General features: G+C 38.6%; 2 protein-coding genes across 8 annotated transcripts in view; one reads left to right on the forward strand and one right to left on the reverse strand.

Moving 5' to 3' along the window:
• The window catches only part of NUP62CL (nucleoporin 62 C-terminal like), an 888,162-nt gene that overhangs the window by 775,046 nt on the left and 98,577 nt on the right, over positions 1-14,539 (forward strand). The gene's annotated exons all lie outside the window — the stretch shown is intronic.
• Positions 1-14,539, reverse strand: part of AUH (AU RNA binding methylglutaconyl-CoA hydratase) — a 162,532-nt gene that overhangs the window by 70,106 nt on the left and 77,887 nt on the right. For 5 of the 7 annotated variants that reach the window (XM_082402989.1, XM_082402988.1, XM_082402984.1 and 2 more), the window contains 2 exons: positions 7,876-7,968; positions 6,142-6,198 (listed from right to left, as the gene is read on the reverse strand). The exons of 1 other annotated variant lie outside the window; for it this stretch is intronic. In XM_082402989.1, coding sequence (XP_082259115.1) covers positions 6,142-6,198; positions 7,876-7,968 — 150 coding nt within the window. The remainder of the gene's footprint in view (positions 1-6,141; positions 6,199-7,875; positions 7,969-14,539) is intronic. One more of the 7 variants, XM_082402986.1, reaches the window with a different exon arrangement.

Consider the following 14,539-nt stretch of genomic DNA (forward strand, 5'->3'; position numbering starts at 1 on the left):
TTAAAGAAGTTCAATTTGGCTTTAGTATGTTTCCACCTTCCTTCACATCTTACTTTTCATTAACTATGTAATTTTAATGATCAAGTAAAAACTGAAATTTAGAACACTAATCTAAAACTTGCATTATAGTAATGGTCCATTAATATGCTCATTAGGACTATTACTATATCTGCAAAACAATCGCTTTATAATTTAACTTGTTTTATTTTAAGAAAATTTACAAAATATACCTTAAAAATAATCACATTGTTATTCAGACTCAAGTTCAAGTAAAAAAAAAAAGAAAGAAAACTAAATGCCAGGTTTTGATTACAGTTTCCCAGTAAACTGTTATCACAAAAGTGCAGAAGTGATAATAATATGACAACTAAGAGCCTCAGGTTAACTCTTTTGTGGCTGATCAAACATACAGTAAATCCAAGTGGGGAGATAGTTTCACTTGGATTAACATATGGAACCATGAGCCTGTAATAACTTAGAAGAGCATTCTTTGTTAGACTTATTTTCATATGTCTTCTAGACTGGATGGAGTTCACACATTTTCCCCCAAAATATTTATTTCATCCATAGTATTAAAAAGGAAAGCAAAGCATTATTTCTTTCCACAATACTCTCCCTGTATTTGAATTCTCCCCACTTACATTCTACCCATCTTCTATTCGCAACCACCCTTGTCTGAAACAGATGAAAGGCTGGGACCACTGACAGTGAAGAAAGGCTCACTGATAAGGGTCACGAGCACCTGGCTGCTCAATGAGCATCTACGACAGGAAGCAAGTTAGGCACCACCAGGAAGGGAGAAAAAAATTCAGTGTAGTCTACTACGTCTATTATAGTAAGCTCTTTATAACACTTAACCGCAATGTTTACAGTCAAAAAAAAAAAAAAAAGGACATCTCAGAGATCATTTTAGACATAGCAAATTCACCAATTTAAAAACAGTTTTAAGAAAAAAATTAGCAGTATTTTCATATGAGGATCACCTAAGACAGCAGTCCCCAACCTTTTTGGCACCAGGGACTGGTTTCGTGGAAGACAATTTTTCCATGGACCAGGGTGAGGTGGGGGGATGGTTTCAGGATGATTCAAGTACATTACATTTATTGTGCACTTTATTTCTATTATTATTACATTGTAATATATAATGAAATAATTATACAACTCACCATAATGCAGAATCAGTGGGAGCCCTGAGCCTGTTTTCCTGCCACTAGATGGTCCCATCTGGGGGTGAAGGGAGACAGGGACACCCAAAATGTGTTGCCTATGCCCAATCTACTCCATAATCTCTTTTTGGTTGCTGTCACCGCAGAAAACCCTGCTTCACAAAGACAGGTTGTTGGAAATGGAAGCAGGGTTTTCCGTGTTTTTGTGGCAATCTCAGGATATTCCGCCTTGACTTTAATCCAGAATGTATGGAGATTTGAAGTTGTCTCAAACATACTTTTGAGGCCACCGTCATTTGTGAACTCAAGCAGTTGATCCTCTTCTAGCACGCACAAAGTCGATTCACCTGGCTTGTTCACAAATGGGTTGCAGATCTATTCCTTCCCAGTTCGGGGGTCTTCTGTGGTTGGGAAGTAATGCTCAAACTCTTCTGAAAGGTGAGATAGGTGATCACGCACCAGCTGGGAGAAAGAAGGCCCTGGCTCAGTCTCTTCCAAAATTTCTGCTAATGTATGAAACACGTCAAAAATTCCAATGTGCACTCGTTGCCCCCATAATTCCAGTTCGGCTTTGAATGCAGCCACTTTATCTGCCGACTTGAACACCCTTGTCGTTCTCCCCTGAAGTGACAGAGTGAGTTCGTTGAGCAGGTTGAATATGTCACACAAGTAAGCAAGTTTTGCGACCCATTCTGTGTCACTGAAGTGTGCTGCCAGTGGTGACTGTTTTCCTAAAAGAAATCTCTGGAGCGGCTCTCGTAACTCAGAAAATCTGGCCAGTGATCTCCCTTCAGAAAGCCATCTCACTTCTGTGTATAAGAGAAGACGTGTGTGCTCTGTGCCCATCTCCTCACAGAGCTGCTTGAACAGACGTGAGTTAAGGGCACATACTTTAATGTGGTTGATAATTTTAATCACATCCTGCAAAACACTGTTAACTTCAGGTGACATTTTTTGGCTAGCCAGCATTTCTCTATGGATGACACAGTGCGTAGACTCACATTCAGAAGTGACCTCTTTGACCCGAGTAGAGTAGTGAAACCAGAAAGACGTCCGGTCATGGCAGCCACTCCGTCCGTGCATATACCGACACAAAATGACCAATTCAGTTTTCCTGATATGTAATCATTCAAAGACATAGTTCTGCAGCTGCGGTGTTGGTTGGCAACAAAAGTGCACATAACATATCCTCATGCACATCCTCCTGAAAAATATATCGCATAAAAACAAGCATTGTTGCCTTGTTGTCAACATCAGTAGACTCGTCAACCTGGATTGTGTACCACGGTGACTCATTAATCCTCTCTAACTATTGTGCCTCAGTATCCTCTGCTATTTCATCAATTCATCTAGTTATGGTGCTAGCCGAAAGAGGAACATGTGCCACCTTCTGAACTGCAGCCTCTCCTAAAAGTTCACGACAAATGTCCTTAGCAGCAGGCAGGATCAACTCTTCACCAATAGTAAAGGGCTTCTTAGCTTTAGCAATGCAGTTAGCCACTAAGAATGGTGCTCTCAGAGCAGACACATTTGATGAAGTTGCGGCCTTCAATAATTGCTTCTGTCCTTCGTGTTCACATTTTTTTTTCTTTTGAAAAATTCCAAAGACTTGTCTTTTGATGCAGGGTGCTTGGTCTCCATGTAGCGAAGCAGTTTTGAAGGTTTCATGGCTTTGCTGGATAGCCAGTCACCACATATTATACAAAGCGGGCTTGGAGAATGTGAATCACCTGTTGCAATGAACCCATAATTTAAGTAGGACTCTTGGTATTTTCTTTTAAATGCAGCTTTCTTTTTGTTGGCAGTCTTAGAGTCTTCTGCTGTCTCCTCATTAGGTTTCTCCCCCTTTTCAAAGCAGCTCTCCAGTGATGTTTGTTTTTTACTCATTTTGGCTAGGGTTAGCTTGTGGGCTTACGTGTGACTGAGACGAGTGCGCAGTGTGGGAAAGAGGCGCAGACGGAAGTGGTAAATAAAATAATGGGCGGGCCACACACAGACTAAAATAAGTATCGGATTCGACTTCAAGCCTGCCACCAGATACAGCTGAAGTACATCAACTCACTTGCCACTATAAAGCCTGCTACCAGATGCAGCTTAATTGTCACTTGCCACTCACTGATAGGGTTTTGATATGAGTCTGCAAGCAATTGATTTATTATGGTCTCTGTGCAGTCAGACCTCTCTGCTAATGATAATCTGTATTTGCAGCCGCTCCCCAGCGCTAGCATCACTGCCTCAGCTCCACCTCAGATCATCAGGCATTAGATTCTCATAAGGAGCGAGCAACCTAGATCCCTCACATGCGCAGTTCACAGAAGGGTCTGCACTCCTATGAGAATCTAATGCCGTCGCTGAGGCGGTATGCGAGCAATGGGGAGTGGCTGTAAATACAGATGAAGCTTCGCTCGGTTGCCCCGCTGTTCACCTCCTGCTGTATGGCCTGGTTCCTAACAGGCCATGGACCAGTGACGGTTCATGGCCTGGGGGTTGAGGACCCCTGATCTAAGAGAAAGGGGAGGAGAGAAATGAAATTGGAGAAAATATCTGCGGATTAAAAAACTTCTTCTATGCATAGGACAGAAGAGGATTTTCTCCATAAAATTTTCAGAAATAGCTTCTTCAGATATACTTAAAAAAAAAAAATCCTTACTTAAAACAAACTGTTCTGCTATTATTAAAAACAACAACAACAACAACAAAAAAACAGGCTTTACTTGGGGTATTTTAATAGCCATAATGCTAATATAAGACTGAAGCAAAAATTGTGCATGTACCTCTTATTATCTAAATGTGAGTATGATATGAGCCTTATACAAAATTAGATTCATTTTCAATAAAAAATTCAGTACTACATAATTACATGCACTATGAGCTATAAACTTGAAAGCTTCATTATATTAAAGGAGCAACTAATATTCCTTCAGACTCACTTAGAAAAAAAGGGAAGAAAACAAAAAGACAGAAAACTATCCTTTATAAACAAATGGAAAATGTTAAAGCATTCTGAGTTTTATAACAAATAAATTTGTTAAGGACCCCAGAGAACTTAAGTACACTGGGAAGAAAATGCTAATTTATAGACCTAATATGACACAGGCAGCTCCCAAGGGAAGACAGAAGGAGCTAAAGCTACCACCTTCATTTCTTAGTATAATCAATTAAGCTTTTTGCATCTAATCAAACCCAACTATACTCTCACACAACAGTATTATCTTCCGGTGGTTTTAATACAAAACATTTCATATCCGGGACTTGGTAAATATTCAAATTATCAAGTTCATTTTCCTTCCATCCCCTATCTCTGCCACCTACTAATTAATTCCCTTTCCAAAAAAATTACTTAAACATTAAAAACCACTGTATTAGTTTCCTATGGCTGCTGTAACAAAATTACCAAACTTGGTGGCTTACAACAACAGAAATTTATTCTCTCATAGTTCTGGAGGCCAGAAGTCCAAAATTAAGATGTTGGCAGGGTTGGTTCCTCCTGGAGGCTCTGAGGAAGAATCCCCTAGCTTCTGATGGCTGCCAGCAATCCTTTTTCTTCCTTGACTTGCAAATGCATCTCTCCAATCTCTGCTGTCTTTGTCTTCACAAGACCTTCTTCTCTTTGTTTTTTCTCTTTTTTGAATCTTCCCCTCTTCTTATAAAGATACTTGTCACTGAATCTGAGGTTCATTCAGATAATCCAGGATGATCTCATCTCAAGATCCTTAAGTTAATTACATCTGCAAAGACCCCTTTTCCAAATAAGGTCACATTCATAGATTCCAGATTGACATATCTCTCAGGGGGCCCACCATTCAATTACAGTCACTATCTATCTAGGCTCAGTCATATCCTAATTATGAATAAATGCTTACTTCTTTAAAAGAATTTCAGAAACATGTCATATCATCCTTTTTCTAAACCTTGTATTATTTCACATATTTTTATCTGATAATTCTTTTCAATTGGGTCTATTTTCTTATAAATCCTTTTAGCGTTTTCATGAGTCACTGTGAAAAAGACTGGCATGGTAAAAGAGGTAGACAGTAAATGCTTTTACCTACAAGAATATTATTTTTGCGGATTACCAAAGTAGAAAACTCAGTGAGTCTTATATATTGATCTGGGTAGTCTTCAGTTTCACTGAATTATGTTTTAATCTCTACCTATACACCTTAACCAGGACAAATATTCTTATAATGATAAGGTTAAACATATAATTTTAACTTAGGTACAAAGGAAGTGTTCGAACACTGCCTTTAATTTTTACATTATTACTGTTATTTCATTCATAAACTAATAAGTTATCAATGTGCACCTCCTCAGGTGAAGTCAACTTTTTGAAAGAACGACTTCACAGAATGCGAATGTCTCCAAATTCTCTGCATCAGACGAAAGAACAAAAATTTCACATTTATCTGGTGATGCAGATTTCATTATCAATGGTGGAAAAGTACTTTCTTAAATGAGTCTTCCAACAGAAGCTGCTCACCTTTTTTGTAGTAACAGAAGAAACAACACCTCCTCAGCTCCAAATTCAGGCTACCCACCGACCCTAACCTTTGTCCAGCTGCAGAGAAACACAAGTAAGCTGGCACGAAGCCTGGGAAGCCCTGCCCCCTCCTCCACTGGGGTCTGACTGTGTGTATAAAGCTCTCTGAGGGTGCACACATTTACATACTCACATAAAAGTTTCAAAATATCGGTGTTATCCTTCAAGAATAATGTGACTGATGCAATAATTTTAAAGTTCAGAAATCTAACAGAAAAGCACAGGACACAGCACAAAAAGAGAGCAACAGGCAACACGTCTGCAATCTTCACACCTACGGAAGCTAAAGAATGCATTTTGAATAAGGACTCTGCTACAGAAGCAAACAACACAGCATGAGTCTCTTTACCCAAAATGTTGCCTTTTCAACTAACATCTTTTTGCCCTATGCTCTGTTTTGAGGAACAAATCAAGATGGGCATGAACAATTCATACCTCCACCAGGAATAATTGCCAACTTTGTTTCAACCAGGCCCATTTTTGCAGAAGAAGCTAAAAAGGAAAGAAGAAAATTAAGTAACATCCACATCATCAAATTCAAATATGATGACCTGAAAAAGTTAGGAAAATAAGCTACAAATATTCTGTTTACTAATTAAATTTGTGTCACAAATCTTTTTAAAAATCACTTCAGAAGGCATTCAGTTATGGAAATAAGTAAACATTCTAAATGATATATATTAAGAGATTCACACAACATTTTCTGTTAAAAACTGCTTGGCAGAGAATTAATTTTTGATGCAGAAAGACCAGGGTTGTGACTACATAATTTGACCTGATACTGTCAAGTCATGTTTGAAGGCTTAGATCTCATTAATTATTCAGGATGAGGAGAGAGGCTGTGTCTGACAAGTATGAATTCTTTAGCTGCCTGAACAGTCCTCCAGATCAAACAGCTTAATATATCATATCAGATATGGCAACTTTTCAAGACCAAATCTCTAGTTACTTCTGACAAATGGCTTTGCTGTTCTGACAGCTGGACAGGGTTCCTCTTTCCATGTTTGTTTTCACGGCTACTTTAAAACATCTTAATTATTTCTTTATTTGCATATCCAAATGTACTTGGACTACTTCCCATATCCTGATTCCCAGAACTTGCATTCTTTCAGAAATGGATTGCGTGTAACTTGGCTTTTCAGTTTAAAACCCAATCATCTCAGTCAAGAAAACAGAGATCTAACATAAAGTGAAAAGGGGGAAAAGTACACATGGATTAGCAACTGTAAATTCCAAGAGCCAGTTACCATAAAATTAGTAAAAACATAATTATATTGACTCTACATTTAACAGGCAGCTCCATCAGAAGAGACAGTGGGAACCAGGGGAAGAACCGTGACAAATATTTGCTGCCCACTTCGCCCAGCCCTTGATCCCAGAGCCCCTGTGTGTCACCCCTGTAAGGGACAAGGATACAGACAGCACTGTGACCATACAAAAGATAGTGCTGAGGACAGCACTGGCAGCATGCAGTATGCTGGCAGGATAACAGAAGTGAGAGCCGTGAGGCCAGACTGCCTGGGTTCAAATCCAGCTCATCATGGATCTGGGTCTTGTTTCTTCACCTGTCTCTGCACTAGCTTCCTCAAGCACCACAATATGTACCTATCTCACAGGGCTGTTAGGCAGATTAAGTGAGCTAATATGTGTCAAGTATTAGCTGAACACCAAGTCAATACTCAGCACGTGGTTAGCACTAATTGTTTCCTTCATTATTTTCATAAACACTTCATCCAGTCTTCAGAAAAACCATGCAGGAAGAAAGTGAGCCTCAAAGAGATTAAGTTATTACTACTATAGCTAACAATAATTATGTGCTTGGACTAGTCATATGCTGTACACGAACTCATTTAATCTTCACAACAGTAACCGTCATTTCCCCCATTTCAGAGGAGGAAACTGATCTAAAAAGGGCAGGACCTAAGATCCAAATTCAGTTCTGTCTGACCCAATTCCTGTTCTCCTTTCCTCCTGCTAAGACTGAGCAAGATACTGTAAAAGACTGTTTTCTTAACTGGGAATTTTAAATACTTCATTAAGCCAACAGGTGATTTCTTCTACATGTTCTATTCAACAACAGGAAAAAAATAAAATATTTGGAACGATCTGAAGAGTAAGCACAAACCTCATTTTTAAAAAGTTATGTTTTTATATAGGATTAATTCTCACCTGCTACTCTTATATCACATGCTAAAGCCAGTTCAAGTCCACCACCTAAAGCGAGTCCATCTATTGCTGCAATGGTTGGCACTGGAAGATTAGCTGAAATAGAAAGAAAGATTTTATGCTTCTTCAGTAAGAGTGTTACCTTACTATGCAATTTATTTTACGTTTTTTTCTGTGAATATAATTTTAAATGGAATATCGTCTATAGACTTTTGTATCCCTTTTACTTTTAACTAAATAAGCATTTCATTCTTCGTTATTCTAGAAAATGTAATGATAGTACAGGGTTTCATCACATAAATATGCAGTAATATCTTTAAATCTTACCATATTATTGAAATACATTCATAAATATTTTCTGTTGAATTAACAGAATCACAGTTCTGATTCTGTAATCTTCAAGCCTGAAGTCTTTTATGAGATGTTCTGGTTCACACAAATTTCAAGTTCAAATGACTTAGGTATAATGCAAAATTCATGACCCTCTATAGGTTACCTTGGTGCTCAGAATGATAGAGCCTCATTCAAAGAAGTCATACGTCTACTCAAACAAGACAGAAGCAGTCCAAGTGGTTGCTGGGCGTCAACCCGCTAGTTCTACCATTTGGCAATGGGTATGATGAACAGTAGCTAGAAAGTGATCTGGCTCTATCAAATACCACGCACTTCAGATGGAAGAGACACTGAGAACCTGCCCAAAAGCATGACTGGGAAGGGGTCAGCCAATCACAAAACTCAAAGCCAGATTTTCTTTAGTCCATAGACACTATTATTTTAATGAAACTTTTGTAAATATACAGATTTCATTTTTTATAAGTAGTTCAAAAACTAACTGGTTGGGACTTCCCTGGCGGTCCAGTGGTTAAGACTCTGCTTCCACTGCAGGGGGCACAGGTTTGGTCCCTGGTCCGGGAACTAAGATCCCATGTGCTGCAAGGTGTGGCCAAAAAGTTAAAAAAAAAAAAAAGAATATTAAAAAAAAAACAAAAAAACAAAAAAAAACTAACTGGTTAATTATTCTGTGAAGCAGAATCCTTTCTGTAAATTTTATTTTGACTATGGGAATGTGAAGTTAGGCTGAACAACCTTAACATATGAATAAAATGTGGATATTAAAAAGGTACCATCTCCTAATTTGTTCTCACCACAAAAAAGAAATAATAATTGTGTGACATGATGGAGGTGTTAGCTAATGCTACAGTGGTAATCATATTACAATATATAAATACATCAAATCAACACATTCACCTTAAACTTACACAAGTTATATGCCAATTATATATCAATTTAAAATAAATAAATATATAAAATAAAAATGAATAAATAAAAATAAAATTAAAAAATACCATCCCTGGAAGTCTCTCTTCCATAGGTATTCTGATATGTGAAATTCCTCAGATAGAGAGCTTTATTCAAATTTGTTGAAGTACACTGAGTTTTTTTCATACATGAAGAAATTTATCAAATTTATTCTAAGAGCAAAGTTGAAATGGCTGGGATAGAGCACATATAGATGCTGCCACCTGAGGCAAAAGCACTACTGATAGAGCAGGGATGAACGGGGCTTTGGAACAGGGCATGTTTCACTATTTGTACCTGTCTGAGCATTTTGGGGGGAGGTGGAAGCTTGAAAGGACAGGACAAATTCAAAGGTGCTCCACACAATGTGCTTTACAGCACACCTGGTAAAAAAATGAATAGACAGCTATGTCAGTGTTTACAGTCAGGAAATGAGTTTAATGAAAAAATAAAATCTAGTTATTTTATCTGACAAAAAAGAAAAATTAATAAAGTAATATAATGGCAAATTAATCCGACTGGCTCCCAAGGTCACCTCAAGCCACTACAAGTACAATGGAATTACTGTTACACAGCTCCCAATCCTCCTTCCTTTCTACAAAGCTAGCTATAGAAATTGTCATATTTCTATACTCCTTCAATCTGCTACCTCCCCATTCTCAAGTCTCTCCCATCAAAATCTTTCCCTAGGCCTCACTACGGCCTTGGCTCACCTCCATCTAAGATAAGCGTCCAGAGGGAACAGAGTAAACGCGTTTCATCACTCCCACTCATCTCCACCTCACAGCTCTAGTCCCACTCATCTCACCGAGACCGCTCTTGCTCCGCTTACCAGTGACGCCGTGATACTGCCCCATAACCAATGGGCACCAGTCCCTATTAAACTCGTTGCCTCTGAAGATCAGAGACATAAATCCTGAACACTCCTCCTCCTTGAATTCCTCTCTTCATTTGCCTTCTGGGTGCCTCCCCCTCATTTTTCCTGCCTTTCTTTCTGCCTCTGGTTATATCTCAGCCTTCTTCCCCTCTCAATAGAAGCTCTGCCCAGTAGGTCTCTTTCCTATCCTTAACTTCTACCATCTGTAATACCAATGATATACAAATCACCACTTCAAACCCAAACTTCTCTCTAAACTGTATCTCTACAGCTACCTGCCTGTTGGACATCTCTACTTAAATACTTTATCATGTTCAAATCAACTTCCTGTCAATCCTTCTTCTAGATTCTATTTCACATTCACCAAGCATCTCCATTCACCAAGTTACTCAACACAGACACCAGAAGTCATCCCAGATGTCCTCTTTTCCAATGATCTTACATCTAATTGTTTTCTAAGTCCTGTCTAACAGGTCACAATTTGGCAAATCTCCCTCCCTTTTATACAGCCAAAGTTCTGGGCCCCCTCATTTCACACCAGCAGGAGATCTCTAATTGACCTCCTTCACCTGCAATGTGCCCCTTCCAATGCATCTTCCATATTTCTTGCAGGATAATCTTTCTAAAGTGCAAACAGGGTCATGCTCTTCCCCTACTTAAAACAGTACAATGATTTATTCCACATTCAGGGTAAAAATTGTGAAAATTTTAGCATGGCACAGGAGGCACCTGATGAACTAAGTCTGCTCACCTGCCCAACCCCTTCTCCAACCTCGCACACCTGCTCTGTGTTCCAGCCCCAAACTACTTGAAGCACCTTCAGAAGTCATTTGCATCCAAACCTGTGTACAAGCTGACCTCTGCCTGGAACGCCTAGCTAGTCCCTAATTATCTTTCAAGGCAACGCTCAAAAGCCCCTTGTTTTACGCTTCCGTGGCACTCTGTACACACTTTTCCAGAAGAGCATTCACACCACCTTACTGTCCATTCAGCGGTAAAGATTAACATCACATCAATGCTGCTCAGTAACATCCTTCTTACCACTCTGGAACAAACCGCAAGATTTTTCATTGCCTCTTCTAACTCCATTAATTCTGGTATTCTCTCTACTTTTCTTCTTGTTATTAACTTCTTTCATTTAATACTTTAATGGAACAACATGAATATATGCAGCCCTATGGAGCTACAGAAAAGAAAAACTGCAGAGTTCCTAAGATGGAGAGAGCAACAGGAAGAGAGTGGGGCATTCTCTCCTTCCTGTGTGAAAATGCTGGTCAACAGTGAGTGTCTTCAGAACTCACTAAATATCTGCTGGAAGCTGACGTGTCAGAAAACAAATTAACAAAAATGAGTTTAAAGGGCTTCCAAAATCAAACCCAGGCCTGAAATATGTGTACCACCAAGTTCCACCTTCTGAAAATTTCAACTCATGGTAAATAGGAGTTATTTCATATTCCTTAGATTTTTTTCCCCTAAAAATAGGAACAAATTGATGTGATATATATGGAAAGGAATTTTTCTTCACATCAAACTGTGCATTGAAAATGTAGACTAAATAGAAGGGTAAAAGGAATAAAATGACTGTAAATTACAAAAGAAATACTCTATCACTTCATAATCTCTAAAGCATAATGGAAAGAACACAGGAAAAATTCCTGGTCATCTGTAATGTTCTTAATACTGCAACACAAAGGCAACAATTGCCTCAAAAAGACATAAGGCTTTGCTCTACATTTTTATTAGTTAATATTCTCAAATAAATATTACACTTAAAAATCACACTTAGCCAATAGAAAGTTAAAAAGCACCATTTTTTCAGAAGTATAAAATGTCACTAAAAGAAAAAAAGTAAAAACACAAATGAAGTTGATTAATGAATATATACCCTTTCCCTTCATTGTGAGAAGTCTATAACAAACATTACTTTGATAAAATAAAATGATGGGGAAAGGGGCATGTTCAACAGACAGGATTCAGGTTCTACATGACTTGAAGTATGAGGATGGGGTTTATATAATGCAGTGGTAGGAAAGGAGAAGAAATAAACAAATACAAACATGCTGACCTGGGAGATGGGGGCATTGGTGGGAAAGGGCTAAAATGAATCATCTCATGCTAAAGTTTTTCTTAATTCTGAAGCTAGAGAATATAATACTTTTCTGCTATATGTTTTACTTTCTGAAAGTAAAGAAAATTATTTTTAAATGTGACAGTTAAGAACTTAAGATATTTTCTCAAGGAGATAAAAGTTCTTAACATTGCAACTTATATAAAAATATATAATAAAAATGACAAGAAATGTGGGGTCCTTATATTACAAAGAACACGGAAAATAGGGCATTAATACTCTCAAATCATTAAATAGGTAAACTACTTGGTACTTTTGAATATTAACATAAATTAGCATTCTGTAAAGCTGACTATAAAATTTTTCCTACTAACATAATTTAAATAGAACTGAATTAGCATTCAATGAGTAATTAAATTTCAATCATTTTATAATATTATAAGTCCTGAAGTTCTATATAAACCTAATTTTTCCCTGAAAGATGTTTTTCTTGTAAACGTTTTTCAGGAAAATATAAGTGACCTCAAAGTACATGCTAGTTTCATAGTTACCTAATATGCTTGTTTTTATACATAGTATTTCTTCTACTTGGGAGCACTTAATAATCTTAGAGAAAATTCAATAAAACAAACATCTGAAAGGCAGATTATCAGTTTCAAAGAACCGAGAAATATCAAATTGGCAGTTGTATCAGAGTGCGACTGAATGAAACGGGAACCGCCACGAGCAGTGGCTATTTCCAACAGCAATAGGAAGAAATGATGACTCAATGTGTTATGTAACCAACAGGATTAGATACTATTTTGAGTTTAGCACCAGGAAATGAGCCAGGTATGACAAAGAAGATAATAATCCTTTGAATTCTCCTAAAAATATAATTAAAGCAAACAATTAAAGTTTGCTATTTTAAGAGAAAATAAATGAGCTACAAGGCAGGCCCTGTCTACTCCAGAGTCTGCAGGACACCCTCTGCGAGCACAACTGGAGTCAGAGGCCACGAACGTGGGGGAAAGGCAAGTGAGGGGCTCCTTTCAGCTCTGAGATAAATACAGTACATAATGTAGGTTTTCAGATGTTTCTAGAAAAACATAAACAGTGCGATTATTAAGGGACTGCTAGTGTCAGTCATGAGTTTTAAATTTGGTTTTGCTTGAAGAATAGTGTTCTTATAGAAAACACAGAATTAAATATTTCAAAACAAATGCCCATCTAGTAATACCAGAAGTCTGACTTTATTGAAATCATTCAAGGAGAATAGAAATAAAATCAAGGTTAACTGAAAGTTACAATAAATTCCAAATTATCCTTAATTTCAGCTAAAACTTTATCTTCAGGTTAAGTTGCCATCATCAAGTTTCAAAGGAACCACAAAAAAACAAAACAAAACCACTCCTGCCCAAAGCCTGCACGCTGGCTGCACACTGGCTCTCCGGAGGTCCAGCCGGGGCCGCTGAGAAAGAAACAGGCCTGACGAGACGCCAACAAACACACTCACCTCATCACACCGGGGGCTGGAGGCCCACAAATGGGAGCCACCCTTCCCAGGACTCAGAAAAGTGACCACTGTGCAATCTGAGAAAAGCTGCCTGATTTTTCTAAGCCTACCACTTACGCGCCTGCCTTCCTATCTTTCTACGTAGCTACCTATGGATCTAGCAAAATAGTAGAAAGTGCTTACTATGTCTGGCCACTCTCTTAAGCACCTCAGAAGTATTATTTAAACCTCCTACCAGCCTTATGACATCAGAACTATAACTGGGTTGAGGAGTTGCTGTTAGTTGCCCAGGAGAGCCACAGCTGGAGCACAGGTGGTCTGGCTCCAGGCTCTCCCCTGTACCCATTATTGCCTATCACCAGTTCTTAGGGCCCAGACCCAGAGTCCCTGAGGAAGGACCCAGCATTGTTAGCCATCCTTTCCAAAGGACGTGCAACCATGTACCTGAGGAAAGGGAAATGCTGAGACTCCTAAGAAACTCTGACAAGCACACTGGTTCCGTGCTCTTCTAACTCTTGGAAACCTAGAGCAACACCACAGTTCAGTGGATCCAACTGGGGAAACCTCAGGAACCAGATGCAAGGCACCAGTCAGGTGACTATAACAGAGTTCTGACTTGAGTTTTCCCTGGGAACCCCCAACCCAGACTGTCCCCAGTATATGACTATATAGGTTATTAAAGTAGAAAGAGCCAACACCTGAGCAGCCCCTTCCTACCAAAATTCCAAAACAAATAAAGCCTCCCTAGGGGACATGCAGAGAGCGGATGCTGCTGAGGTTAAATCCCCACGTGCTGCCACTCAACAGCCTTGTCTGGGAGATTATAGTAAGTGTAACTGAGTAATGACTTCCACTGTCAACTACTTCAGATGGAATAGAGCTCCTGGCACTTCAAATGCTGCTTGACAGGGCAAATGTAGTTATTTTG

The sequence above is a fragment of the Balaenoptera borealis genome (genome assembly GCF_965194805.1).
Source record: "Balaenoptera borealis genome assembly, chromosome: 8".
NCBI lineage: Eukaryota > Metazoa > Chordata > Mammalia > Artiodactyla > Balaenopteridae > Balaenoptera > Balaenoptera borealis.